The 27,145-nt window shown below is 46.7% G+C and overlaps 3 protein-coding genes across 5 annotated transcripts in view; 2 read left to right on the top strand and 1 right to left on the bottom strand.

The window, feature by feature from the left end:
* Tmed8 (transmembrane p24 trafficking protein family member 8) overlaps positions 1-4,162 on the top strand; it is a 30,348-nt gene extending 26,186 nt beyond the window's left edge. For both annotated transcript variants that reach the window (XM_032908211.1, XM_032908212.1), the window contains one exon: positions 1,175-4,162. In XM_032908211.1, the coding sequence (XP_032764102.1) occupies positions 1,175-1,392 (218 nt within the window). In that variant the 3' untranslated portion in view covers positions 1,393-4,162. The remainder of the gene's footprint in view (positions 1-1,174) is intronic.
* Positions 4,163-8,963: 4,801 nt separating this feature from the next.
* On the bottom strand, positions 8,964-19,536 carry Gstz1 (glutathione S-transferase zeta 1). Of its 2 annotated transcripts, none has more exons than XM_032908208.1 (9): positions 15,952-16,104; positions 15,644-15,695; positions 14,448-14,515; positions 13,876-13,956; positions 13,466-13,591; positions 12,121-12,199; positions 11,577-11,629; positions 10,660-10,709; positions 8,964-10,013 (listed from the first exon to the last, which is right to left on the bottom strand). In XM_032908208.1, the coding sequence occupies exons 1-9, from the start codon at positions 15,961-15,963 to the stop codon at positions 9,887-9,889; spliced, it is 648 nt and encodes a 215-aa protein (XP_032764099.1). In that variant the 5' UTR covers positions 15,964-16,104; the 3' UTR covers positions 8,964-9,886. The 2 variants fall into 2 exon arrangements, with proteins under 2 accessions (XP_032764099.1, XP_032764097.1); XM_032908206.1 differs by lacking the exon at positions 15,952-16,104 and adding an exon at positions 19,354-19,536 and having other exon boundaries at positions 8,968-10,013.
* An 8-nt stretch (positions 19,537-19,544) lies between these two features.
* The window catches only part of Pomt2 (protein O-mannosyltransferase 2), a 38,882-nt gene continuing 31,281 nt past the window's right edge, over positions 19,545-27,145 (top strand). Inside the window, exons 1-2 of the mRNA XM_032908209.1 lie at positions 19,545-20,026; positions 26,216-26,300. Coding sequence (XP_032764100.1) covers positions 19,569-20,026; positions 26,216-26,300 — 543 coding nt within the window. The 5' untranslated portion in view covers positions 19,545-19,568. The remainder of the gene's footprint in view (positions 20,027-26,215; positions 26,301-27,145) is intronic.

Below are 27,145 nucleotides of genomic sequence, written 5' to 3'. Positions count from 1 at the left end.
CCCACTGAGAAGGCAAGGCAGCATTGCGAGCTGATGGGGTCTGTAGTGATGCTTTCGGGGGGCTTCCCCACTCTTCCCCTCCCCTCTACTCTTTTAACAAGTAACTAGTTATTTCCCTGTTCTCCGTGTGTGTGGATGGGCAGCAGGATTTGCCAGATCACATTGGAACCCAAGGTTATGTTTTTTCTCTCTTTGTTTTGGCATATTTGTTCTCGACTTTAAGCCCCACGCTAGGGCTTAAGGTAAAAAAGTATGCCTCTCCTCTTTTTTCCCTTCTTTCTTCCAAACTGCCATTACTAGAAGACTACAAATTTTTTGTTTCATGTTAAGAGGAGTGGTCTCTGCTCCATTATTTTAATTCTTTAAAAAAATTTTTACCTATTGTATTTTGTGTGCATATTTTGCCTGCCTGTATGTTTGTGTACCACATGTGTGCCTGCTGCCTGTGGAGGTCAGAAGAGCATCAGATCCCTGGGCCTGAAGTTTCAGGTGGTGTGAGCCACCACGTGGGTGCTGGGACTTGAGCCCTCTGGAAGAGCAGCCAGTGCTCTTAGGCACTGAGCCATTTCTCAAGCCTGGCTCTGCTCCATTCTTATTTGCTGTGTCTACTCGAGGTGTGACAAATGGAGAGGAATCTAGAAGTAACCTCTGAGCTTTCGTTTTAGTCATTGGCTCGGATGTCTGACCACGAATCATTCTCTTCCTTTGCTTTTTCAAGTCTGCCAGGGAAATGCATTTCCATTTAGAGATGAGGGGGATCTTTTATCTTACTACTTTTCAGGACACCAAGGGGAAGTTTTAGGGTCACATTATACAGTTTGTTTATCTTTATTTCCTTTCTGGTGGCTACTCCTTTCATGTACTGTAAGGCTTTCCAGGTTTTTACTCTCTTAAGTAGCTTTTCCCCATTGGAAACTAGACACTTCTAAGGTTATCGGGCTGGATCATGGTTTCTCAAGAAAGGCATTACTGTTTGTTTATTGAGACTCTTGACTCTGGGCTACTGGACGCCAGTTTCATTCCACAGTCATGTTGATGACCAAGTTCTATGGACTTTTCCTAGTGCATGTGGGGAGACAATAGAGTCCCCATGTGAGCACCACTCTCTCACCTTCAGGCAGGATGTATTCCATCTATAAACTCCTATCTAAACTCTGCCCTTTTGCTCCTACAGAACCTGTCCCTGTGGGAGATGTGGAGAGAGGCTCCAGGAGTTCTCTGAGGGGCCGCTATGGGGAGGTCATGCCTGTGTACCGGCGGGACAGCCACCGAGATGTGCAAGCCGGCAGCCATGACTACCCTGGGGAGGGCATCTACTTGCTCAAGTTTGATAACTCGTACTCCCTGCTTCGCAACAAGACTCTCTACTTCCATATCTACTACACTAGCTGAAGGATGCTGGGCTGGGGCAGGCTGTGTTTGCTGGCTGAAGCAGGCTGCCAGCTGGTGCCTCTTGTGTGTAAGCAAGAGCCTAAAGTTGTGTGTGGGGCTCTGAAGCCTCGTGCCCTGCCTGGCATGCCTGACTATTGACCCCATGTAGCTTTCTCCTTTCTTGCCTTCTGCAGGTGGTGGTGTAGTGCTCCTGTTCTGTGTCCCTGACTCACACTCTTGTTTCCGACTCCAGAAAAATTCCTCTCAGAAGGCCCCTCCCTATGAGGCAAAAGCCTCCAATGAAGTAGAAGGATGTCTTTTAAGAAATTGACTGACTCTGGTAAAGCTCATTCAGGTTGCCGCTCACTCCTCTCCAGAGCCTGTCATGCCAGTGTACTTTAGCAGCGCCTACTGTCTACATCGTGAGGTGCCAGAAGAGGGAAAGCACACTGTCTATGAAAGAGCCCAAGAGTTTGGATGGAGAGTGCTCTGTCCAGCCTCTCACCACTGCCATACTCCTGCCTGCCTGCTGGCTGTTCTTAGTCTCTGCTCAGGCCGGGAGACCTCACTGCCTTGAATGGATATTATTATTCCTGATAAGGTAGATCCTTCCTCCTTTCTTTTCACCAAGTCTGTGTTTCTGTCATGTAGCAAGAACCTCCAAGCAATTGCAAGCTGTGCTCGGTGTCCTCAGAGAAGAAAAGCGCCTCTGTCACTTCCTGTCTCCAGTTACCTCCCTTACTAGGGTGCTGGTAGTTGATGGAGAAAGGGTGGAAGATAACCACTGAGTTATCTCAGACCCTGCCCTTTTGGAAATCAAGTATGAGTGCCTCCCCTCCCCCATCCCATTTTAGGCCATGTGTGTTGGGTACAAAGTTTGCCTTGGAACCAAATACAGTGAAACCCAGTCAGGTTTGCAGTGGTTCTGGGCTTGTGTTTTTATATTGAGGACGGGAAGCTTTTGGTGGTCACGGTCCTTAGGGAAAGTAATCATGGGATTTTGCTGTTGCTGCTGACCGTGTGTGCTCCTTACTTGACCAAAGCCTGCAGGCGACAGCCTCTGAAGTCTGTTCACCCTGAGGTGGTGTCACAGCAGAATTTAGTTGTGTTGTAGTGGGTGGCCACAGAGCGGAAGGTGCTAGGGCCTCAGTGGAGAGGGCACACAGGGGCGTGGGCCTCCGCAGCCATCTGCACCTCTTCCTTTTCCAGTCTGTGTTGTCTGTCATTCTTCTGAATTTTGAATAATTAGGTTTATTTATTACTGTATTTATGGTTTTAAAGCACATTTCAGTTTGCCTTTGAGACAGCTCCTGTCTGTTTCCCAAAGGCCTCCCATGTGCTCTGAGCCACTATGGCCACCTCTTTTATGGCGCTAAAGATGATTTTAGAGCTTGGAAGATGATCACGTGTGTTCACTGCAGCATGTCGGCCCTGTGAAGCTTTGGGAAGTCTGCCCTTTCAGAGACAGAGGACTCCAGCCTAGTCCGTGTTAAATACATCTCAGCGCTCCCACTGAGGGAGTCTAAGGTGGTGGACACAGATGGACTTAAAGAGCTGAGGGCGAGTCAGAGCTAATGGAGTACTGAGTATGGGATGCCAAAGTCCTTTTCCTCCTTTGACACCTCCTCCCTAATGCTTTGTTGGCCGTTCCTTTATTGTGTGGTTACCTCACACCAAACCTCTCTGTCCTACAGGAGTGATCACCTAAAGAGCAGGGTCTTGCCAGTAGGTGTGTGGTCAGGAACAAAGGGAATGAATGCATCCTGCAGCTCTGTCAACCTAGAAGCAAAGCGTGGGCTGTATGGCCTGCTGCAGTCTCTCGGTGGCCAGTCAGTGCCACCCCTCCATTCTTCCATCATTGCAGATGGGCTTTGTGGGTGATTATACTGGCAAGACCCACATGCCCTCTAAAAATCAGTAAGCCATTGGGGCCATGAGACAGACCTGCTCATCAAGGCGTCAGATGGCTGGGCTGAAGTTGAATCTGCTTTTACTGATTGAGTCCACTCTCCGTTTCAGAAACAAACCCTCTTTGGAGCTATTTTCAAGTCAGTGGCGGTCTCTGATTTCTCCTGTTTGTTGTGGACCCCTGACCTGCTCTTAGCTCGGTAGCAAGGCCCCTGGGGCTTTCCCTAGTTACTCCATCTTGTCTTTCCTTGGGCTTGATTTCTTGTAGTGCATAGCAGGGAAGTAGAGGGGCTTCTCATCTCCCTGTGTACTGTCACTTGCTGGGCATTCTGAAACAGTTATCTCTTACTGATTCTTCCTCAGGAGGGTTTTGTTTGTTTGTTTTTGTTTTGTCTCATGAACATAAAATGCCTAAGGAAGACACGCCCATATATGATGCATTCACTATTCACACACTAAATTTTTGGAATAAGAAACCTTGAGAGACAAAGTATTATTCAGTGAAACGCAGGTAATTATGGAGAACACAGAATGCATACCTTGAAGGTTCTGAGAAGTGTCAATTCCTTGGTCCCTCCAGTTCAAGGTTAAAGAATCAAACAAAGAAATAAATTATCTGCTTTTATGCTTGCCCTGCTCTTTAGAGTACAAATAAATACTGTGCAGTTAAAGGAGGGAGTGCTAAAACAGCAGAGATTAGGATTCTCTTCACAAGAGTGGCTGAGTTCTTAAATTTTTTCAATTTGTCTAATTTCGTTACTTTGTTAAGAGACAAGGCTTTTTAAAAAGACATATCTAAAATGCTATTTTTCCAACATCTTATGAAAAATTTCAGCAAACAAAAAGCATACACTTACATCCGACATATACTTTTAAATTACAAACTACCGGGGTTGGGGATTTAGCTCAGTGGTTAGAGCGCTTGCCTAGGATGCTAAGGCCCTGGGTTCGGTCCCCAGCTCCAAAAAAAAAAAAAAAAAAAAAAAAAAAAAAATTACAACATGGGCTGCCTAAAAGGTCTTCACAAAAATGGCCATCGGCCTCCGACTTTCAGAAAGCTAGCTGTTTCTTCCGGCTGTAGCCTCTCTAACTGCCTGTCAGTGTCAGGGTGTAGCTGTGTGGGAGAGCCTTCCTTCCCATCTGTGGCTTTCTGACTTCCTCAGGACGCTCACATGCAAACACCTTCCTCAGAGAACACATAGAAGTAGGTAGCAGCGTGAAAGTAGACTATTCTTAGTTATTTTCCACGGATGGATTCATGCACTTTAAAACTATTTTATTTGGTATTTAGGAAAAATTGACTTTTAAAGAACTATATATTGTCCCACTATTTGAATACAGACAAGTTAATCTGTAACTGTTAATATTCATGGGCTTAGATATTATTGTGGAGTTTATGTGTACGTTTTGATTTTGATGAGTTATACTCAGCTCCTTCTTTGTGAGGACCCTAAATAAAGTCTGTGATTGTATATTTATGTTTAAAGACCACTCTGCAAAAAGTTGCCTTTAATGTCGGTGTCCATGGTTCTAAGGTGTGGGATTGACTGACCCTAATATTTATGTAGATGTTTTTAGTGAACAGAGAGAAGGAGGCACAAATTAAGTCTGTGCTGCTCCAAAACTGCCTTTTAAATGGACAGTAAAGGGTGTCTATTTAAAGCGGGATAGAACAGAGTCTGAGAGAGGGATCAAACCACCATATATGTCCCGGAATTCATTTAGTGCATTAGTGCTACTTTGTCCATTGGAACTGTTTTGCAAGCCAGAACCTTACTGGTTCTTCTTGTGCTCACTGGAGAACTCTCCAGCCTTCTTTGCCATCTGCTAGCAGGATCAGCTAGATGCATTTTGGGGTAGGACTTCTCTGCTACATGTAACCCTGTCCTGTCTCCATTCTTTAGAGCTTAAGAGTTAGTCAGTTCCACTTGTGGTGCTGAAGCCACAGTTGTGAATGTGTCCTCGAAGGCATAATTCAGATACGTTTAGTCCGGTACCACAAACCCTGTAGTCATGTGAGTGCTGGGGTAGAAGCTGACCTCCCTAGCCTGATGGTATTGACATCTTATAACCAAACAGCAAACCACACAGTTTTCTCTTCCAGGGCTTCTATTTAGGTTTCTCCTGGGGCTAAACATCCACATTAACCGCTGTCCCTAGGCTTTTCCAAGACCAGAAGTATAGAATGTCTGCACTTTGGGAAAAGGGAATCACATGTTCCCTTTGAAGGGTGGGCTTTCAGGTGAAGGAAGGGAACCGGTGTCGTCCTGCTGTGCGGGTACTTCGTTAAAGGGTATGGGTTCTGTAAAAAGCAAGTCCTTGTGTCTGTCGTGTGCCCGTGGTCAGGGAGCTGCACACTTTCTTTGGAGAGTAGAAAATAAGGATCAAACCCCAGGCACAAGCTGAGTATCTGATTCCCACTGACCCAAGCAAGCACTCTTTGTTCCTGGTGGCATTTTGGGCGACACTCAGGCAAGAGCTTCTTGGATCTCTATGTATTGGATGCTGGTCACTGGCAGACTTGTCCTTTGTGTAACTCATCTTAACATTTGTGTGCATTCCCAAAGAAGATCCAGCGCGCAGAGAAACACTGTGAACACTTTGTGGGCAGACTGCAGTCACCGTTCCTGCAGTCACACATCCTGCTGAGATGTAATACAGCCTTCTCTAGTCCACTGTCTCAAAGCTAAGAAAACGCACTCAATGACATAAGGCCTGATAGGGCATCGATAATCCGGCTCCTTTACAAACAGCTGTTCTCACGAACTGAGTACAAAGACAGTGCACTGCTGTGGAGGTGTAGGGCTGGTCTTGGTTTGAACCCACGATCTGATTTTTAGCCTGTGGATTACTGCCATGGCTCTTCATTCTAAGATACAATAAAAATGGCGCCCCAGAGACGTGGGAATACGCCCTGCTTTATGAAATTTCAGTTTCCTGTCATTTTAATTAGGAAGCTTTTTGGCTTATCTGGAGGTAAAATTGTGTATGTGAAGTGACTTATGGGAACAGAGTATATTTTCTAAAGTTCTGACAGAGAATCATGAGAGATTCTGAAGTTTGGAGCTGAATCATGTGTGGTCTCACTGAAGAGCCCTACCAGTCAAGGTTGAAATGCCTGGTCTTTAATGGCTCCTTTTCATTGTCATTGTTCATTCTTAGGTTCAGGCCAGGACTCATCTAGAAAACATTATCTTAATTCCTTCTCTCATATCCTTAATAGTACATTTTATTAAGACGTTTTATGTTAAAAATGCATCTGTGTCCTGTTTTGAGATGATTGTTCCATAAGCGAATTAGCTTTCATCTAATCAGCCTGAGTTATTTCCATTTAGCCTTGTTAGAGAACCAGTCAGTCTGGAAAAAGCAATCCCGTGATGCATGACGTTGGTATATCCATGTTCCCTTCATAATGGGAAGTATTTTGAAACCCACAGGAGAAATGTTTGATGCTTTGTAATAAAAACCAAAAGCATTTGCAAATGCTTTGTAATCAAAGTGATAGATTCGAGAGAGCAGCGTGGGTAAGGACGGTGGGGAGGCAGGGAGGTGCGTGGAGAGTTACTGAACCACACCATGCCATTTGCCTAGATATCCAAAGGGCTACTTTGGAGCCATTGTCTGAGCCATCAGTGGTTAAAAGCGATGTGTTTTCTTGGTAAATGTTTAAGCAGCTGACAACCATGAAGACATGCTTTTTCCTTACTGTTTCGTACCGTGTGCTGATGCTAACCAAGGTTACCAAAGGCCTGGAAGGGAAACTGTCACACAGTCTCGTCTTTTTTCTTCAGAATACAAACAACTCCAAACTCTAATCCATTAGAGTAACTTGTTTTCCATGTCTCCCTGTCATGAGAAATGCTGTCCATGTATGATTTCCACATTAAGAACTCTTAGTTCTTCTGTTCTACTGAGTGGTTGGTTTTTCTTCTGTCAGACGATGTTTTCTCACCTCAAGGCACTGAATGTGTTGCTGTGATACATGGATGAATCCTGAGCCATGGTTTTAGCAGCTCAGTTGTGGTGTTTTTATATTATGTGATAGTTTTGTGAGATGCTTTTGTGCATTTTGTCTTCTTTTTCAAGTTTTGAAATCTGTCATGAATAAACTTTTTCACTGTGCACCTAAAGTATTTGAGTTCTGTTTTAATAAGCCCGACTGATGCCTGTTTGAAACTTCATCCTTTTCTCTTCAGCTTTAGAGGAGGCGTATTCAGTGAACACTTGTGAGTTCTTTCATAATCTACTAAGATTATAAAAATTAAGAAAAACTGAGACTAAGCTGAATGTCTGTAAATTCCTGTCAGAGGGAATAGAAAGATGGCTCAGCCATCAAGAGCACGTGCTGCTCTTGTAGACGACCCAGGTTCAGTTCTCAGCACTCACACAGTGGCTCAACAACCATGTGTAACTCCAGTTCCAGAGAACATGGTATTCTTTTCTGGCCTCCAGTGGCGTTGTACACATATGGTACAGACATACATGCAATTGAAACACCCACACACAGAATTAAGTTGTAAAACCTTTAGGGTTGGCGAGGCGTCCCAGTGGCTGCGAGCACTGGTTGTTCTGCAGAGCACCAGGGTTTGGCTTCCAGTGCCTACCCAGTGGCTCACAAGCTGTTATTCGGTTCTAAGGGATCGCCTGTCTTCCTCTGACCTGTTCAGGCACCAGGCATGCACATGGTGCCCATACATATATGCAGGTAAAATACTCATACAGATAAAAATTTAAAAACGTAAAAATAAATTTGCGGCAGAACATTACAAAATGGGAGCTAGATTTGGTGAATTGGGTTTGTAGCAATGATGGGTTTATTGCAAACAGAACGGTGCTGCTGTTGATCAGAGTACTCTGTGTGAGGAGTAACAAATAAGCTGTCACCTAGCTAGTCCAAGCTGGAGATGGGCAAGCTGTCTACAGTGCACACGAAGGGGGCTAGTTCCATTCCCAGCATCATTCATGAGTGGACTTCCTCAACATGCTCAGTCCTGGGATTAGCTCAGGAGCAGGGCTTCCCCTCAGGATGAGTAAGTAACAGTGTGGAGAGCGCCAGCCAATGTCTCTCGGCTGGTCACTAGATGCTTTCCTGCTTCATAAATCTCCCCTCCCTGGATCTTGTTCAGTTCTCCCAGGCAGGCTCTATACTTATTTCCCTTCTTGGCTTTGGTGTTAGAAGCCAAGCTTGCCCTAGGGTGGGATAAAGGCTAATGAGTTACTCTGCTGAGTCCAGACATGGTTTCCAGCCATGGGAATGCTCATCTGAGACCCAGCTCAGTCCTAGCTCAACAAGTTGGAGGCCTGCCTTCAGCTAACGACTAAAGCCAGTGTAAATGTTCTCTGGAGTCAGGTTCAGTAAGAGATGTAGGAGTTCAGACTTCCTATCTCACTTTGGTAAATTTTGCCAGGCTTGTTTTATTTGTTTGTTGTTTTGTTTTTGTTTTTTCCAAGACAGGGTTTCTTTGTATATAACTTTGGCTGTTCTGTAACTCACTCTGTACATTAGGCTGGCCTTGAAATCAGATCTGCCTGCCTCAGCCTCCCGAGTGATGGGATTAAAGATGTAAGCCATGACCACCCAGCTTTGCTAGGCACTTTTAACCTGCATCCTCATGTCGTCTTTGTGGCTGCCCAAGTGTCTTGGTTTCTTCTCTGTTGCTGTGATAAAATGTCTGCGACAAATGCAACTTAAAGGAGAGGAGGTTTATTTTAGCTCATAGTCTCAGGTTACAGTCAATAATGGCAGGGGAGTCAAGGCATCATCATGAGAACCCATCAGAATGCACACATGGCGGTTGCTCCACTCTTTCTCTACTCTTCTAGTCCCAGGATCCTCTACCCAGGGAATGGTGCCATCCGTGATGGGTGAGTCTTCCCACTTCAACATCACCAGTATAACCCTTAACAGACATTCATAAAGGCCCTTTTCCCTAGTGACTCTAATTTTATTTCAAGTTGACAATTATCATTAGCAGAGCAGGCCATGTCTCTGCCTCCCCCCTCCTAACACATGACAGGTAAGAGGATTAAGGCAGAATGTAGGGGCTACAGTGCAAGCAGGAGGAAGATATATCCTACTGGCTTCATTTCGCTAGAGAAAACTCTTAATATGGGGACCTTGAAGAAATATCATGGACTCCACGAATCTGCTGCTTCTTGAGGAAAGAGCTAAAGTTCAAATCCTCTACTACAATTCATTCATTTCTGGGCCTGCTTGGATTTGGATAAAAATGACCTCCATCGGGTACGTAGGTAGTGGCACTAATAGCAGGTGTGGCCTTTTTGGAGGAAAAGTGTCATTGGGAACCGGCTTTAAGGTTTCAGTTTGCTCATGCCAGGCCCAGTGTCACTCCCTCTTCCTGCTGCCTTCGGATCCAGATGTGAACTCTCAGTTACCTCTCCAGCACCATGTGTGCCTGGATGCTACCATGCTCCCACCATGATAATAATAGACTGAACCTCTGAAACTGTAAGCCCACCCCAATTAAATGTTTTCCTCTTTTAGAGTTGCCATGGTCTTGGTGTCTCTTCACAGCAGTAAAACCCTAAGACACCCAACATCTGAGCCCTACTCCCCTCCCTGTACCAATGAGGCGTGGTTTGGGACCTAAGTCCTCAGCTCGGCCGGTGTATCTGGCTGTCGACAGGGGTGAGACACTTGGAAAGCCTCTAAGGCCAGCAGCGCCTTATTGATGTGACTGATGGTAGGGTAGGGGCTTAGGTCCACTTTGAACCTGTGGCAGAGAAACATTTGTGAGCCAAGGCTTTCAGGGACTCTGTTGCAGGTAGTGTGGAAAGGAGAGGCAGGGCTGGATGAGGTTCAGGGGCTGCAGTGCAAGGACAGAAAGCAGCCCTACCACATTCACCTCATTCGCTGGGACGCTCTGGGTAGGTCTGGGTGGTATTGTCTAACAGCATACACCTTCTCTAAGACGTGACTGCTCTGAATTCTGGTGCCAGGCGTTTGTATAGACTGACCCATCACCCATGTTACTAGCTTCTTAGGGGAGGGAATGCACCATACACATCCATATTAAGCATGCATGATGCCTTCCGGCGGGCTGATGGAGGATGGTCACAGCTCAGTCACTTCTCGAGACACTCCACAGCTACAGTGGTGTTCTTGGGATTGCTTCCCTTAGATATGCCACCTCCTCTAAGGAGCGATGGCTGGCTGTACAGGACCACCCAGGCTAGAGTAGGAATGGTTCAATGATTTCTTCTGCCATGTCTATGCTATGCCACGGCAGCTGACATGGCCTGGTACAGTGGTTCCTTGGCAGCTAAAGAAGGGTTCCCATGAGACGTTTATCTCAGTAGTAGATGTGGAGGCCCTGACTGAGGGGGATCGTGAAGGAGAATGGTGGACCTTTTTCTTACCTTTCAGCATTTGCCACTTGGGGCGCTAAGCACACATCAGCCATGGACACCTAAAGGAAGCCCAAGGGATTGCATAAGGATTAGACCTAGACTCACTGGCAAGGCTGGCTGCACCCACTGTTGACTGTACCAGGGCTGCCAACCCAACTTCCTGTATGCTTCGTTTTCCCACCATCCCAAGTGCCCCCTCACTGTCTCCTCCGGAAATGCCTGTCCCTGTCACCCAGAGCTATAAGCATTTGTCCTGTGTCATGTTCTGGTTTCCCTGACAACCAACCTGGTGGCAGCCAGAGAAAGCCTAACTGCCTTGGTGGTTATCACTGCCTGTTGAACCACCACGGCTAGTCACTTAATGAGGACTCCTAGCAGATAGGGAACCATGGGACCAGACTACCACAGGCCCAAGGCCTCATTCTCCAGATGCCGAGGGCTGTGTAATCCTAGAATCCCTGGGTGGGTGGCAAAGGAAGGGACAGTCTAACCCTTCGGCTGATGCCTGGGACACTTCACTGAGTCAGAGGTGTGTTCTCCTGGCCTGGACGCCTCCCACTACCTCTACTGCGGCACCTGAACCTCCCTAATGCCGAGACCTTTAACACAGCTCCTCGTGTTGTGCTGACCCCCAACCATGAAGATATTCCATCACTACTTCATAACTGTGATTTTGCTACTGTTACGAATCCTAATGTAAATCTGATACAAGGATATCTGGTATGTGACCCCTGTGAGCACAGTTTGAGAGGCAGTGTAAGAGAGAGCTGACATTTGCACAAACTGACTGCTCAGAGCACAGCTTTATACTGGTATAAACCTCTGGCCCCAGGTATCTTGGGATAAGGCGTTGACTGGGTCAGTGGGAGAAATGATGGCCTGAGGTCAGCATGAAGGCCACAGAGGGCGGGTCTGGGGACACTTACCTCATCTCCTACACAGTACTTCCCTGCTGTGCTTTGCAGGATCTTCTCCAGAGCTGTGGGGAGGCCACATGGATAACATTTACATCAGCCTCTCCAGGGCTTGGCATCCACAGACCGACAATCAAGAGCTAGGCCAGGGCATTGGGCAGAGTCTAGTGTAGGGAATATGGCAGCCAGGACTAAGAAGAAGGTTCCCCATGGCTTCTCTCTCTAGTCTCAGAATAGATAAGGCATGCAGTTGGCCAAGGCAACAGCTCTCACAGACAGCCTAATATTCGGAAGACTGGCACTCATGATTGGAGTACTCAGTGAGCTGTCCACCAGCTCCGTGGGACCATAAGCTCCCAGGTATGGGTTCATGGATGTTCTGGAGCTGGAAGCCATGCTTGAGCACCTGCGTAGCCCACCACCTGCCTGACCACAGTCCTCCATTCTACTGTCAAGATCAAAGCAACCTGGGAAGCTGGTTCAGATGCCCAGAGCTGTGTGAGGGTCGGTTCTCTCAGAGGTCACATTGGGGCAGCTCATAAGAGTAAGGACTCACCATTAAAGCCGGAAGTAATAGCCTTTTGGGCCCAAGGCATCTGGTTCTCCTGTCCCACTTGCTTCAGGACAGACAGGTTCTGCACAGCTCAAGAGAGAAAAGTATCTGTCACTGCTCTGGAAGCCAGCCTGAGTTTATTCCTCTGCCAAGCCTCTGCTCTAGCTGTTACCTGTTCCGCTCCCCTCTGGATTATATGGGCCCTTCCTTCCATCAGAGCTTTGAAGCTGGAAGTAGCCACCTTCTTGGGCTTCCCCAGTGATCCCAAGTATTCTGAAAGCCATGTGATTTTGGTAGCAGTGTGCCAGAATAGGGACATAGGATGCTGGCATGACTGGCATAGGCACAAACCAAGGCTTACTTCTCTCAGTACTTCTTCCTAACTTGGTGTCTTGAAAAGAGAAGCTGTATGATACGGGGCAGGCGTGTTGGGCCGGCTTCTAGAGATGATGACTAAGGTTCAGTCCCCATTGTTAGATACTGCAGGGTTAACGCAGCAGGAGTCGGCACAGGTGTGCACGGGTGAGCTTGGTCTTGGCTCTGATGCTACTTAGCTGTGTCACCCTGCAAAGTCACTGCTCCCTTTTACGGCCGTTACCTTACAAAGTAGAAGCTGGCACAGATGAATGATTTTAATACTCGCCTTTCTACTTCACAGATGAAAACTTACTTTAAAACAAAACACAAACTTCTCAAGAATCCTAGTGTTGGCATGCTGTGGAGATAGGGGGTTAAGTCCAGACTAGAGAAAATAGCGGGTTTGGGAATAAAGCAATTTACATGGACTTTGTTTCTCGGTGTTATGAAGAGTTCTGTTTACACTATGCTGGTCTACTGAGTCACTATGTCTGAAAACGTATGAATCTTAATTGTAAAATAATTTATTACTAAACTATACTATGACGAAAAATCACTAGAAAAAAGACACCAATAGACTGGCTCAATGAAGGGCCGCCATAACAGTTTGCAACAGACTGAACAAAAGCCTAAAATACAACTGCCTGTGAGGCACTGTGAAGTACGGCACAGCCAGGCCTACCTGCATGTGTGCTATACAGCAGATGAACAGGAGCTGCCCAGGCGGAGGCTGGACCTAAACCTGCTCCCTCACCCCCTCCCTGCCTTTATCTCTATGCTCCTAGGCCTAGGAGCCGAGTTAGGGACCCGTGCTGATGGAGGACTTCCAGGATCCCTGCCCTTGTGCTATGTGGTCCGTGTCAAGGCTCCTGGGGGTTTTTCCGAGTCCTGCTTCCCCCATCCACAGCCGCACACCTCACTGTGGCCCATCACTGTGGATATGAAGGGCTGAGTGAGAGGCGTACAGGGTGCCAGTGTAACAGTGCCTAACCTGAAGGGGCTGGATGCCACTGGCGATGAGGTCAGAAATCATGCGCACGATGGCTCTTTTCTGTGGGTCCTGGGGCAGGAGCCGTGGGATGGGTCGAGTCTCTTCCAGGTACTCCAGGATGGCCAGCTGTTCAGAGGGAACATTGAGGCAGGGAGAGGGCTTAGGATCCCTGGACCAGAGGGGAGAGGCCAGCAAACTCCCTTTTTGTAATGTATGGTACCACCACTCACTCTCTCTCCTCAGCTGGAGCGCTATAAGGTCCTTTGGGGACCTTGCTGGACTTGGGTCCCCACATGCTCAACCTTCCTCTCTCCTTCCCTCTACCATATACTTAATGGTCCCTACTATGCTTGGTCCCTTGTACATCAGGAAGAGATGTGAGGCCTGCCACCCCCAAGCCCTCTACTCACTGACTGGCCAATGGTGATTCCATCAATCTTCAGTGCTGGCACTTGCTTCATGGGATTCAGGGTCTGAAATTCCTCGGAGAACTGCAGAGACAAGGCTGAGGTGAACTGGGTAGTCTAACCTGAGTAGCTTAATGCAGAACCAAGCAAGTAGGAAAACTATAGACCTATCACCAACCCATATTTCTTGTCCTTGGAGGACTTAGTTCTTAAAAACCAAGATAACTTCTAGGGAATACATGCAGTATCCTAGACTCAGAAGGTACAAGTTTTACCTCAACAGTCTTGCTTTCTGGTTTTCCCCGTTTCCTTTAATGTGGTCACCAGGTTAGCTCCTAACTCAGTCATCCGTTGAGAGGGTCTAATACAGGGAGAGGCCCCATTGCCACCTACCCCAAAAAGTCAGGCCTGAGACCTTCCCATGCTACTGCCACTGCTCAGGAGAGCCAGCTGTGGCCTCCCAGTCATAGGAATCATGAAATACAGTTTTCCCTCCAGGTGGACAGCCAGTCCTCCATCTGGTACCCCTTCAAAGATCCAATCCTCATGTTGTGGGCCTGGGACAGCCTCCTTACCTGTTGCCCGCCATCCTTTATGAGGTTGATGGGCACTATCTCATAGTCAATGCCTTTTAACGCCAGAGCTAGGAGAGACCAGAGTGGAGTTAGAGGATGCCTTCTGGCTAGACTCTCAAAGGCAGTTCTCTCAGGGTGACGCCAGGAGCCTCCTCTCTGCTGGTCAGCTCTACTGTGGAGTAAAATGTAGGCAGAGAGAAGCCAAAACTCTACAAAGACAGCATCCATGTTTTGACTTTGGGCTCAGTCAAGGTAGAGCCTTTGGGGCCCAGGAAAGGACTATAAGGTAGGTAGGTGACAGTCACCGATGATGACCCTGCAATTAGGGCAAGACTGGAGACAGGCTGCTTGGATTAAAATCCTACCATATTCAATTGGTGGGTGTATGGCCTTGGTCATGTAACTTAATGAGCTTCTGTGCCTCAGTTTCCCCAATCTGACAAACAGCATCGTGCAGTAGTTGAAAGTGTGGGAATTGGCTAGGGCTGTAGCTTAGTGGAGGGGCATGTTCAAAGCTCTGTGTTCAATTGCCAGTATCAAATCAAAGCAAATGAACATAGACTTGAGCCCGACTGCATAGTTCAAACTGCCAGTTTCCCTCTTAGCTGCATGATCAAGGGCAAATTAACCTTCCTGTGCCTTTGTCTCGTTTGTACAATGGGGTCCCTCTCTCTTATGATCACTGAGGTGAAAGGGAGTCATGCACACAAAAGCACTGGACACGGACTTCTTTGGTATACACTGCTATGAGGGCAGCCTTTGCCAACAGATGTGCTCACTGGAGAAGCGAAGGCTCAGACCTGGGCTCAAGCAGAGGGCTCTCGTTTTTACTCTCCTGAAACCTCTGTGGTCAGCTCCAAACAGTTCTGTTTGATTAGCCAGATCAAATAAGAGAAGAGCAGAGGGAGACCAGCTGCTTCCCCTGCCAGTTACCAGGGACCTCTGGATTCTGTGAGCCTGTTCTAGGCATGGTTGCTAAGGGCTTCTCGAGTGCAGCGTGACAGAAGTAGGAGCCCCGAGGTGAAAAACAAGCCCTCTTCCTCCCACTGTCCTCGCGCTGGACCTTCTGGCTGGAAGTGACATTCAGAGACAGAGGCTCCAGAACAGGGGTGCTGGTTGCTGGGGGACACGATGGACGGGAGGGGGATATGAAATTCTTTGTCCCACCCCCAGCCCCACGAAAGCTGAGCTCTTACCAATTCGAACTCTCCATGAACAGGAGCTTCGGAAATAGGAATAGAGAACAGGCTGTGGAGAGAGGAGGGGGAGGGTGGATATTTACTTAGGCTTAGCAGATTTCCAGCTGTAGGGCCCCCTTGCTGGAAGCAGGCACCGACCGGCTCTCAGACAAAAGGCTCTAGACACCAGTTCCTTCCCACGGCACCGGCCCTCCTTCCTCCAGCCTTCATCTGAGCAACTTAGGCTTGTCTTGGGTCCTAGTGGTACTGCCGAGTTCCTGAGGAACAAGTGCCTCTCAAGTGCAGCTTTCAAGTGTTAGCCTTACCTTGCTAGCCATAGTGCAGTAGCTTCCTAAGGATTGCCTTTCCTAACAGAACTGTGAGGCAGGGGGCGGAACCCAAAGGGGTGGTTCTCAGGAGCCAATGGGAAAGCAGGCTCGACGGCACCAGAGGATCCTGGACTCTGGTCAGAAAGGAAATCTTTTTCAACTTGTGACACTGGGGCAAACAGTGTAGCCTGGCTCAGAGGTAAAGTGTGTGATGAAATGATGAAATAGGCTCAGAGCAGGCAGGCTCAGGGTCCAGCTCTGAGACAGGAAGCAGCCTTGTGTGACCAGAGACAACTTCCTCTTCAGCTCCTTTGTTTATAAAACAAAAGGCTGCTCTAAAATGATGGCAGTCCCTTTTCGCCCCCCCCCCAACACTCCCCCCTGGCAGAGAGACGGGGCTTCTTATTTATTGATGCTTTGGTGTCTCTCACCTTGAAGTTCCCCATTCTCGGACGGCCTCATAAAAATAAATGGCAGATATGCTACTTATCACAAAGGAGAGGTTGCCAGCTAGGGGTTCCCAAGGGCCCTGTCTGTATTTCATAATACCAATGGCCTCTGATTTACCAGTGTTCTACTTAACAACTTTTCGACTTTGTAATGATGAGAAAGCTATATGCATTTGGTTTAGGAACTGTACTTCACATTTTGAATTTTGGTCTTTTGCCAGGCTGAGCAGTGGCGGTTAGCTACAGCTTGGTGATTGAGTGCTGAAAAAACGGGGTGGGAGGGGGGAGGACCGGGCGGGACAGGACACCGACAGTCTCTGGTGTACCTTGCTGTGAGTGGCTTTGTTTTATCACATTTATTTTTATGGGCTAGAGAGACAGTTCAATGGTTAAGAGTGCTTGCTGCTCTTCCAGAGGCGTTGAGCTTGGCTCGCAGCACCCACGTCAGGCAGCTCACAACTGTCTGTAATACCAGCTCCAAGAGATTCAATGCCTGGTCTCCATGGTTACCGACACTCACATTCACCTGGCTACATATAGACACAATAATCAAAATAACAAAGCCAAGTCTTTGAAAATATTTTCATCATTTTAAAAAAATTGATTGTAGATGGTTGTGAGCTGCCATGTGGGTGCTGGGAATTGAACCCAGGTCCTCTGGAAGGGCAGAAAGTGCTCTTAACTGTTGAGCCATCTCTCTGGCTCCCCAGTAAATGTATTTATATAATCTTTTCAATATATGATGTGTTTATCTAGATGCATTAAACCAGGATATTTCACATATACCCTGTCTCCACCCCATCCCCTTTAAAACTTCAGGAGACAGTGGAGTTAGGCTCTTAAACAGTAACAACTGATTGGACAGATTAATGGTCCCCTTTAGGCTGAGTATGCCTTCTGATCTGCCATGAATTTCGTTACCTTTGGGCCCCTAGAATGTGTGATCTAAGATAGAGAGACTGGAAGTTAATTTCTCAGGTGCTTCTTGGGTAGTAGGATGGGACAGGCAGTAAGCACTCATGGATCTTCCTACAGACAACATCCATAAAGATCACCCACAACTCCCGGACTGCAGTCATTTCATCTAAGTGCCCCCTCCTTTTGCTATCTCCTCAGACCAAGATACTATGTGAACCACTTCTTCTATACCAGCACCACTAACACAAGTAGTCCACAAGAGCATGGCAACAAGTAGGAGCAAGGTTCTCTCAGGGCAGATCCCAAGCCCAGGACTTGTGCTTTGTAAGCAGCTTCTGTGGGGAAAGGGAAGATGGGCATGCCCTCAGAGGGCTTGGGAGACCACAGTGGATTTTATTTGGAGAGGTACCTCTTTATCTTGGAAGGCTAGGGGAGTGCTGGGCCCAACAGAGCTTAGAGACACTGACCACGAGGGAGTGGCAAACTTGCGCAGAACTGCTGGAAAGAATGCCTTACGGAATTAATACTTGTCACACACCAGACTGTACCAAGGGTGACCAGAGCCATGCTAACTGCTCCTACCCTTCCCATGGCCCTTTCTGTTAGTTAGGAGTAACCATACAGTACAGTCTTATACTTCAGGTTATGTCTTCAAAGACCTCTAGTGGATGCCTGAAACCATGTGTTACCCAAACCCTGCATCTATTATGTTGTTTCCTATATAACATCTTAATTTCTTTTCCTGTTGCTAAGAAAAAAAGGCCCCAACAACGGTAGTCTAAAGAAGAATGGTTTATTTTCGCTTATAATTCAAGATGTCCATCATTGGGGGTGGGGGTGGGGAAAGAGTAGTCTGAAGCAGCTGGTAACAATGCATGTGTGTTGGTGCTCGGCTGATTTCCCCCTTTTTATGGGGGCCCAGCCAGACCCAATCCAGGGGATGGTGTCACTCTCCCACATCAGTTAACCTGATAAAGACAATCCTAACCTAGAAACTCTCTCTGCAGTGTGTCTGGAAGCTTGTCTCCTATGTGCTTTTAGATGCATGGGAAGAGAAATCACAGCTAAGCTCACCCGGTGGTTTTTGCACTTGAACAGTTATATTTTGATATCAAGTAGAATGTCTGTTTAATCAGCACACCTGGAAGGATCATGTTTCCAACTCAAATATTCATTCTGGCGACTTTAAATTTGCGGTTTTGCTGCTGTGGGAAACAGCCCATGCTAGGAGCTACTTCAGACCATTTCTTACATGATTAAAATTTCCGAAAAATCACAACTCTATGTGGAAAATCTATAAAATATTAACCTGATGCAATGTCCTTTGTATTTAATGTGCCACCTTCCTACATAACGGCCCTCGTAAGAGACTCAGTTATAAGTCCCTTATAAGACATATTTACAGCTCTATTTCACCAATGGCTTAAGTACAAATGGTTGTAGGCTGGACTAGAGAAGTTCAATTTAAACCCTGGAGGCTCAATATGCCTCGGCCTGGAATCCGAGCACTTGGAAGGCAAGAGCAGGAGAGTCATGGATTCAGTCAGGTTGGGCTGCACAGCAAGACTTTGTTTCTTAGAGCCAAAGCGACAAAATTAAAAACCTGAACAGATATCACAGTGATTGTTAATGACGTTAAAGTGTCACATCTTCCCCTTGCCTGGATCAACGCTCGCCGCCCCCCACCCGCTCCCCGAGAGACACTCGCAGGGCGCCGCGGAACCGCAAAGTAGGGAACCATGTTTGAGAACCCTAGAAGAGGTCTAACTACACCAAGCTGGGAAGGGCGCTATTGGGCGCTATTGGACGCTCCGTGCAGCTTGGCCTTCAAAGTTTAGCCTTCCCGGCCCAATCTACCCGACACCATTACATGCAGCAGCCAGCACACAGGTGAAATATGACCGGTCGCGCCGCAGTGCACGCCGGGAGTCGTTGTGGAGCCACGCGAAGAGGCGCGCTCTCAGCCCCGCCCCCCAAGCTGTTCTCCGGGTTTCTCAGGAGCGACCCTCAACCCCGGACCTGCGGCACAGACCTTCCCGGCTTGCATCTCGCCCGTCGGCCAGCCAAGAAAGTCAGTTCTCAGGACTAGAAGATGACTGAGGCCTAGCGGGGTCCAGAGAGCGAAGGTTGGACTAGATGGCGTTCCCTCCTTCGGGCTGGCCCCGCCCCCGCCTCCTGAGCTCTGGGAGTTGTAGTTCATGAGCGGCCCCGAGTCTGTCTGTCCTTCGCGTCCCTCCGCCTCCTGCTATGTTTTATGCCTCAGGCCGCCTCTTAGCCGCCCGGGAGGCCACCACACTTTACGCCCCTCCCAGAGCCCGGGGCCCGGCGCTCCGCGGCAAACGGAGGGAACTACAAATCCCATGGCACCTCGAGACGCCCTCTTACGACTCCTTGACGGGGCAGCGGACAAGACCCGGCGTGCCTCCGGCCCGGAGGGTGATCCTTAGAAAGGGGAGGATGCCGCCGGCCATAGGCGGTGGCCTGGCGGGCTCCGAGCTGCGTCCCCGTAGGGGCCGCAGTGTGCAGCAGGCTGCCAGAGCCGTGAGCCGAGACGTGGTCCCCGAGGCTGCAACGCGGAAACTTAAACGGCCTGCTTGGAGCTCGCGGCGCTTCCAGGCGGCAGGCTGGTGGGCCACGCTGGCTGTGGTGACGCTGCTGTCCTTTGCCACCCGCTTTCACAGGCTGGACCAGCCGGCACACATCTGGTAAGTGGCAGAAAGGACTTTGCGGGCACCATGGCAACTGAGAGAGAGTGACGCCGCCCTCTGATTGGCCTGAGGGCACGAAGTGGGCGGGATTCATCGGAGGCGCGACAGGTCCGTGATGGTGGAGAAACTCACTAGTATTTGGGGGTGTGTGGGGATGTGGGAAACGCTTTCGGGTGTGTCAAATCTCTGAGAAGTATAGGTATGCTCTGGTTGGGGTTCCACACTCGAGGTTTGCAAGAGTGGTTCTCATGTCTTCTAGATACCTGGCTTTCAAATGGCGACACTCAGAGGTTCTTTGAACTTTGCTAAGAAAATAGTAAATTCATAGTACATAATTTTCCCAAGGCCTGATTTTCAAAGAAAAAAAATTCCTGTAGAGTAAGGATAGTTTGGGTATCAAGGGATGGAGAGACAGATTCTGCGCAACAGGTCTGGCGTTATCCTTTGAGAATTATTTTCTAGGCCTTACTTTGTATGACACAGAGGCTGGCTTGGGGCTTGGTCAGATTCCATTTCCTAAGCCCACAGAAGTTACTTGATCTTTAGGTGGAAGGAATGTTTTATCTTCTATCACCAAACAGAAACCTAGTGTAGAACGTGTCACAAGTGGGTCTTACTGACCCAAAAGCAAACACAGTGATAGGACCGCTCTTCTAGGAAGTTAATAAATTAACTATGAAGCTAATTAATAACTTAGGTGCATTTTATGACTGCTGGGAGCTATAACTACTGGGCTATAGGCATCGTCACAGGAGGAAGAATGAACATCAGCACCTTTAGAGTTAGGTTCCTCCACCCCCTATCAAGTCCCACTAGTCATGACATGCCCAAAGAGATAGGTGCACCCACGGTGGGTTGCACAGGGGCCAAAGAATGACAAGTTTGGGAAATCTGTTTTATCATAAGCTATAACTAGCCCTGTTTTAGCAGACACATTGCCATATCTTTTGTTGCAAGCACAGCTCTAAGAAATGGCCCAGGGCAAATGCAATCGGGGCATTCTAGGTACATTCTTGTGTGGTTGTACAGGGCATTGATGAAAGACTTTCTCTCCCAACTGGCTTTATTACCCCTCAATCACTCACTGCCTTGGCTTCTAGATGTTTCATGTTAATAGACAACACTATTGGCTACTCAGATCAGCATGGCTGACTGAGGCAGAGACCAAATCCATTGAGTTGGTCTTATGTATTATTTAATTATGGCTACTGTCAGTGAGACTGCAAGCAGCAGGATGACGCCAACCTTCGCTGTTTACCTCAACTATGTCCTCCAGGGCCCTGGATTCAGCCTCTCAGAAATAAGTCCTGATGAGGGACCGTGAATATAGTCTAAGGACAATCTACCAGTTATGGCCTGTGCAAAGCAGTTTAGATCAATTCTGATCTTTGGTATCATTGCCAGTAATTACAATGCACATCCCGTGTCTAGTGGAGAGACATTCCGTGTATATACTTACATATTGTCTGAAGAGATGCAGGTCCTTCAGTTCAGTTTTATTTGGATCATAATTTGATTTGATTTAGACCACCGCTGCGTTGGTTAGGTTAAGCCTCATAGGGAGTACCTTTGAGTGGTTGAGCCTCCGTGACTGTGTGGACATAACTCAGGTCCCTAGTACTTTAGAGAAGCATATGCAGTACACTCTGTAGAGTGTCAGTGAGAGAGAACAGTACCATCAGTGCATTAGCATGCGTACCAGGGAGCTGCTGCTTTTGGGGGAGTTGGCGCCGATGTTATCGGCTACATGAGAGTAGCTGGAGACTGTCCACACCTATCTACAGGAGTGTGTTTGCAACCCCAGGTTGTTACCATCATGAGCTGCCACTTATAGCCACCTAGGTAGTGCATCTGAATCTTACCTGGCCTTGGGATTAGACTTAGGGGATAAAGAGAGAATGTTTACATTCACTGTGTCTCTCTAGAGCTCTCATGTCTTTCTTCCTCAGGGTTGTTTCTTTCTTACAACTCTGCCCATGATGGTAGTGTGTGCCATGCCAGTTTCTGCTTGCCTTTTGTCCCATTTATATCCAGACCTTTTTACCATGGGCCTGTGAGTTTAGGAAACTCACAGAGACCTATTATATCTTCTCTAACACAGGTCGCATTGTGGGGAGACTTGTACTTAGCTGAGTGTCATTGTGTTTATCCTCTAGGCCATTTGACTCCAGTAAGACAATACAGAAGAAGAAACTAGAATTAAATATGAAGAAAGACATACCATGGTCATGTAAACCTGAGTTTGTCTGAGTAACTTTGTGTAGCTCCTCTCCTTTTTCCTGAGTAGTCATAAGGAGATGAATTGCTTTTTAAAAGTGTAGGCCAGGAGAAGGTGATAGAGGTAGAGTCAGAAACCCTTTTAGTTGGTTTCTGAGGGAAAGTTGAATGCTTGACAATATCTGTTGTTGTTTATTGATGATGGAAACATGGATTATCTGTTTATTACCTCGACTGTTCGCCCATTGTTAGATGACCCTTGTGACAAAAAGGTGTGCCACTGTCAGACTTAGATGGTTTGGAAAGCTAATGAAAGGTCATTAATTTTAAAGACCGCAATAGTTTATCCAGAGCCATGGAGCCAGAGCCTGAGCCTTTCTGTAACCTGACAAGGCAACAGCAGCAGTGAAGTATAGGTGAGGACCTCAGCTGGGAACAGAGTCCTGATGCATGAGTTTCTTAGGAGCAGGGAGTCAATGCCCTATGCAATGTAGCTTCCTTACTACTCAAAGCAAGTAGGCCAGCTTTTGACAGGAGTCTGGTATACCATGGTGGCCTCTGCTTCAGAGACCTGAGGGCCTTTAACATTTGTGCTCAGTCAGTTCATGACACAACATTTGTTTCTACACTTGGAGCAATACAAGCAACTGGATAGTGTAAGCTTGATCAGGAACTTCAGTCTAACTAGTCATATTAGAATACATCTTGTATGATGGGCATCTCCAAGAGAAATCCAGACTACTTCATCAGTGGGCAGTTTTCACTTCCCTGAGAGTGTCTTGAGTCTCTCAGTACACAGTCTTTCAATTGATTTGTCAGACCCTTCAACTCTGATTGCAGCCAGCCAGCCAGCCAGAGTTATCTTTTTTTTTTTTTTAAATCTATTTATTATGTATACATCATGCAGCTTCCTGCCTGCATGTGCACCTACAGGCCAGAAGAGGGCATCAGACCTCATTACAGATGGTTGTGAGCCACCATGTGGTTGCTGGGAATTGAACTCAGGACCTCTGGAAGAGCAGTCAGTGCTCTTAACCGCTGAGCCATCTCTCCAGCCCCAGCCAGAGTTATCTTACTTAGGGTTATTATTGTTGTGATGAAACACCAAAACCAAACCAAGTCTGGGTGGAAAGAGTTTATTTGGCTTACACTTCCATGTACTGTTCATTATCAAGGGAAGTCAGGACAGGAACTCGAACAGGGCAGGAACCTGGAGACAGGAGTTGATGCAGAGGTCATGGAGGGATGCTGCTTACTGACTTGCTCATCTATGGTTTGCTCACGCTGTTTTTTTTTTTTAATAGAACCTAGGACCACTAGCCCAAAGATGGCACCCCTATAATGGGTTGGGCCTTCCCACATCAATCACTAATTAAGAAATGTTCTACAGACTTGCCTACAGCCTGATCATCTGAAGTCATTTTCTTAATTGAGATTCCCTCCTCCTAGTTGACTTTAGTTTGTGTCAAGTTGACATAAAACTGTCCAGCACAGGGCTGGAGAGATGGCTCAGCAGTTAAGAGCATTGACTGCACTTCTGAAGGACCTGAGTTCAGTTCCAGCAACCACAAGTGTCTGTAACTCAAGTTCCCGGGGATCCCACTCCCTCACACAAACATACATGCAGGACAAACACCGATACACATTAAAAGATAATGACAACAAAAGAACTATCCAGCAAAGTTGTCTTTAGGGCAAGATGGCTTTTTACTTAGCTTAACCCCAGAGGATCAGGTACCGCATTGTAAGGAAGGTCTGAGTCATGGGCCCCACTGAGCTGGTAACTGTGTGTCAGGGAGAGGGATAGGGAATCATTTTTCACCAAGGGGCACCTGCTGCTTTATGTAGAACCAGGAAGCCTCCTGGGCCTTTGGTTAGTTACAAACTCCAGATAACCTTTCCAAAGAGGAAATGGAAGGAACTCTGAGGGTTTTGGGGGGTAAAGCACTCTTTCAACAGAGGTTAATAACTGGCCTTTAAGGAGTGTATTGAGTGTCTGTGTTCAGCAGGTGGCACTGTTATCCTGGTGACCAGCTTAGTATTCTAGCAGTCCTTAATGGGTGTGTGTTTGCCTGTGCACTGTGTGTGTGTGTGTGTGTGTGTGTGTGTGTGTGTGTGTGTGTGTGTGTGTGTGTGCGAGCATATAGAGGTAGATATTACATGCCTTCCTTTGTCTGTCTCCTCTCATTCTTTGAGAAATGAGCTCTCTCTGAACTTGGAGCTAGCAGGCCACCGAGCTCTAGGGATTCTCTTGTCCCTGCATACTCAATGATGTGATAACGGGCACTCTACCACACCTGGTTTTTACATGGTTGCTGGGATCCACACTGAGGTCCTCAAGCTTCTTTAACAAGTAGAACAGAGGGACAGTTGCTACTCTTGTTGCCCACTGTTTCACTTGGGTAAGAACATTTACCTCCAGTTTCCAGGATGTCTTCTCTTGTATTTGTATCCAACTCAGCCCATGAGGGCCCTTATCCCTTCTTGTACAGAAAGCTAGGTATGTCCTCAGCCTATGTAGTGCCCTTAGGGTCTTAGATATGTTGTAGCTCGTTTGTAAACTAAGAATTTAATTTGCTGCTGTTTTATGGATGCTAGTAGAAGGTCCTAAATCAGTGACAGTGGAATTTATTACCATGGCACAGAAAGGCCTGAGTACAGGAGCCAGGCCCTCACATTCTTGGCACACTCTACAGAGCTGTAAGAGCCTGAGAGAGCCATGGAGAACGGCCTTTCCTGACACAAGTATAAAATCCAAGAGGAAATGTGTATGCTACTAATGATTTATCTGAGGAACTTTTGAAGTAAAGAAACATTTCCTTTCCCTCTGTTGGTCTGTTTTCCAAATAGACTTCAAGACTAACAGAAAGTATTGAAAAACTTCAGTGTCCAGTATGTATAATAGAATTTCTAAGTCCTCTCTGTGTATTATCTGAGTTGAACCCTAATACCTCCCTGGGAGGGGCATGAAGAGCATGGTTGTTTCATGTCACAACATTAGTAGCTGAAAGAGCTGTGGGCAGCTCTCTTTCTGAGGCCTTTTTTGCTTACTCTACTCTGAATTCTCTCTTCAACAACACCATGTTACTGTTTCTACCTCATTATGTCCTTAGCTAATGCAGTAGCTTTAGTCTCCTGCCCATCTACTGGGCCCAGTGAATTCAAAATAATAAATAAGACCTAAACATTCTTTGGGAAACCATGAATAGGTGATGAAGTGATGACTGTTGTGGAGGCTGACCTGGGCATAGTCACTGGAAAGCAACCCTTCTTTTGAGTTACAGAAATGAAATATTAAACAGCCCAGCTCTGTAGTGGTGTGGCTGCCTTATAAACCCTGTGTGCACGAAAAAGCTGATGTGGTTGTATGGCAGAACAGGACCTCACATTGGGTGGGAAAGTTAAGTGCTAGATTCTCATATGTACTTGGAAAATGACATGGGATAGGGATAGGGTTTAGCAATGCTCTTAGGAAATTCGGCTTTTGTAGACAGCTGATCATCATAGCAGGTCAGCCAGATCAGAGTCAGTCGGTTGATGGGCAGCACCTGACTCTGCTGTGACACTCTTGCACTAAGGACTCTAACCACTAGCCTGGCAGTATAGCAGTGTGCATTCTAAGAACAAGGGTCTCAGAGTGAGACATAACCAGACTGGGAAGAAATTGCTCTACAAAACCTTTTCATGGTTCAGGAAAGCACAGCTGCTTTCAAATAAATTTAAAAGAACTCAAGATACAAAAGAAGAATATATTTAACTTACTATATGGCAACTGGTAGGTAAATATTGGTTAACCTTTATCTTTATTGAAATCTAGGCTGATGGCCAGCTTAAAGCTTTTCCTCAAACTACTATGTCAAAAGCTTTTGTCTTTAAGCCAACTTGAATATTACATGCATGAAACTCATGACCTTTGATTTTAATTGTAACTTTAACTGTGGTTTTTTTAAAACTTTGTTTTTCCTTTAGTTGGGATGAGACTCACTTTGGAAAAATGGGAAGTTACTACATTAACCGCACCTTTTTCTTCGATGTGCACCCACCACTGGGAAAGGTAAGCAGTGTGGTGATTTACACACTTAGGTGGGCAGATGACTTCTAAGAACTGGAACCACGTGTTTGGTTTGGACTTACTTTGTAGACTTCAGAATTTCCTCAGATTTCTACTTGGATAGAAAACCTTTGTGTTTTTAGGGATTCTCTGGGCTCAGAAATGGAGAAGAGCACCCGTCAACTGATGGATGGATACACAAACGTGCTCCATCTGTACAGCAGTATAGTGTTCAACCATACAGAATGATACCAGGCGTTTCCTTCTCAGGATGATGCAGTGTTCTGGAATGATATAGTAGTGATAATTATACAATCTTGTAGATATATTTAAAACCACTGTTAAGATCATTATGTTATGCAACTTTTTCTCAATTTTATTAAAAAAAAATAGAAGTATAATATACTACATAAAGGAAATATGCCCTAGAGAAACTTAAACTATAAAAATTAAATTTTTCGGGCTGGAGAGATGGCTCAGTGGTTAAGAGCACTGACTGCTCTTCCAGAGGTCCTGAGTTCTATTCCCAACCACATGGTGGCTCACAACCATCTGTAATGGGGTACAATACTCTCTTCTGGTGTGTCTGAAGGGATCAACAGTGTACTCACATACATTAAATAAATAAATCTTTAAAAAAAATTAAATTTTTCCTTTTCTTAAAACCCAGTATACATATTGACCTGTTCTAACATTTTATAGTTAGAAATTCTACCAAATAGTTTCTTTTAATCTTTTAACAACTTCTGAGAAGACAAATGGATCCACAAAAGCCTTTCTTCCTAACCAAAGACTCAGTTCTGAGGATCTTCAATCTTGGGGTAAAGGCTAGGTGGATGACTGGCTGG

The sequence above is a fragment of the Rattus rattus genome, chromosome 7, assembly GCF_011064425.1.
Source record: "Rattus rattus isolate New Zealand chromosome 7, Rrattus_CSIRO_v1, whole genome shotgun sequence".
Lineage (NCBI taxonomy): Eukaryota > Metazoa > Chordata > Mammalia > Rodentia > Muridae > Rattus > Rattus rattus.
Note: the sequence above shows the minus strand (reverse complement) of the source record. Positions and strands in the feature narration are given on the sequence as shown.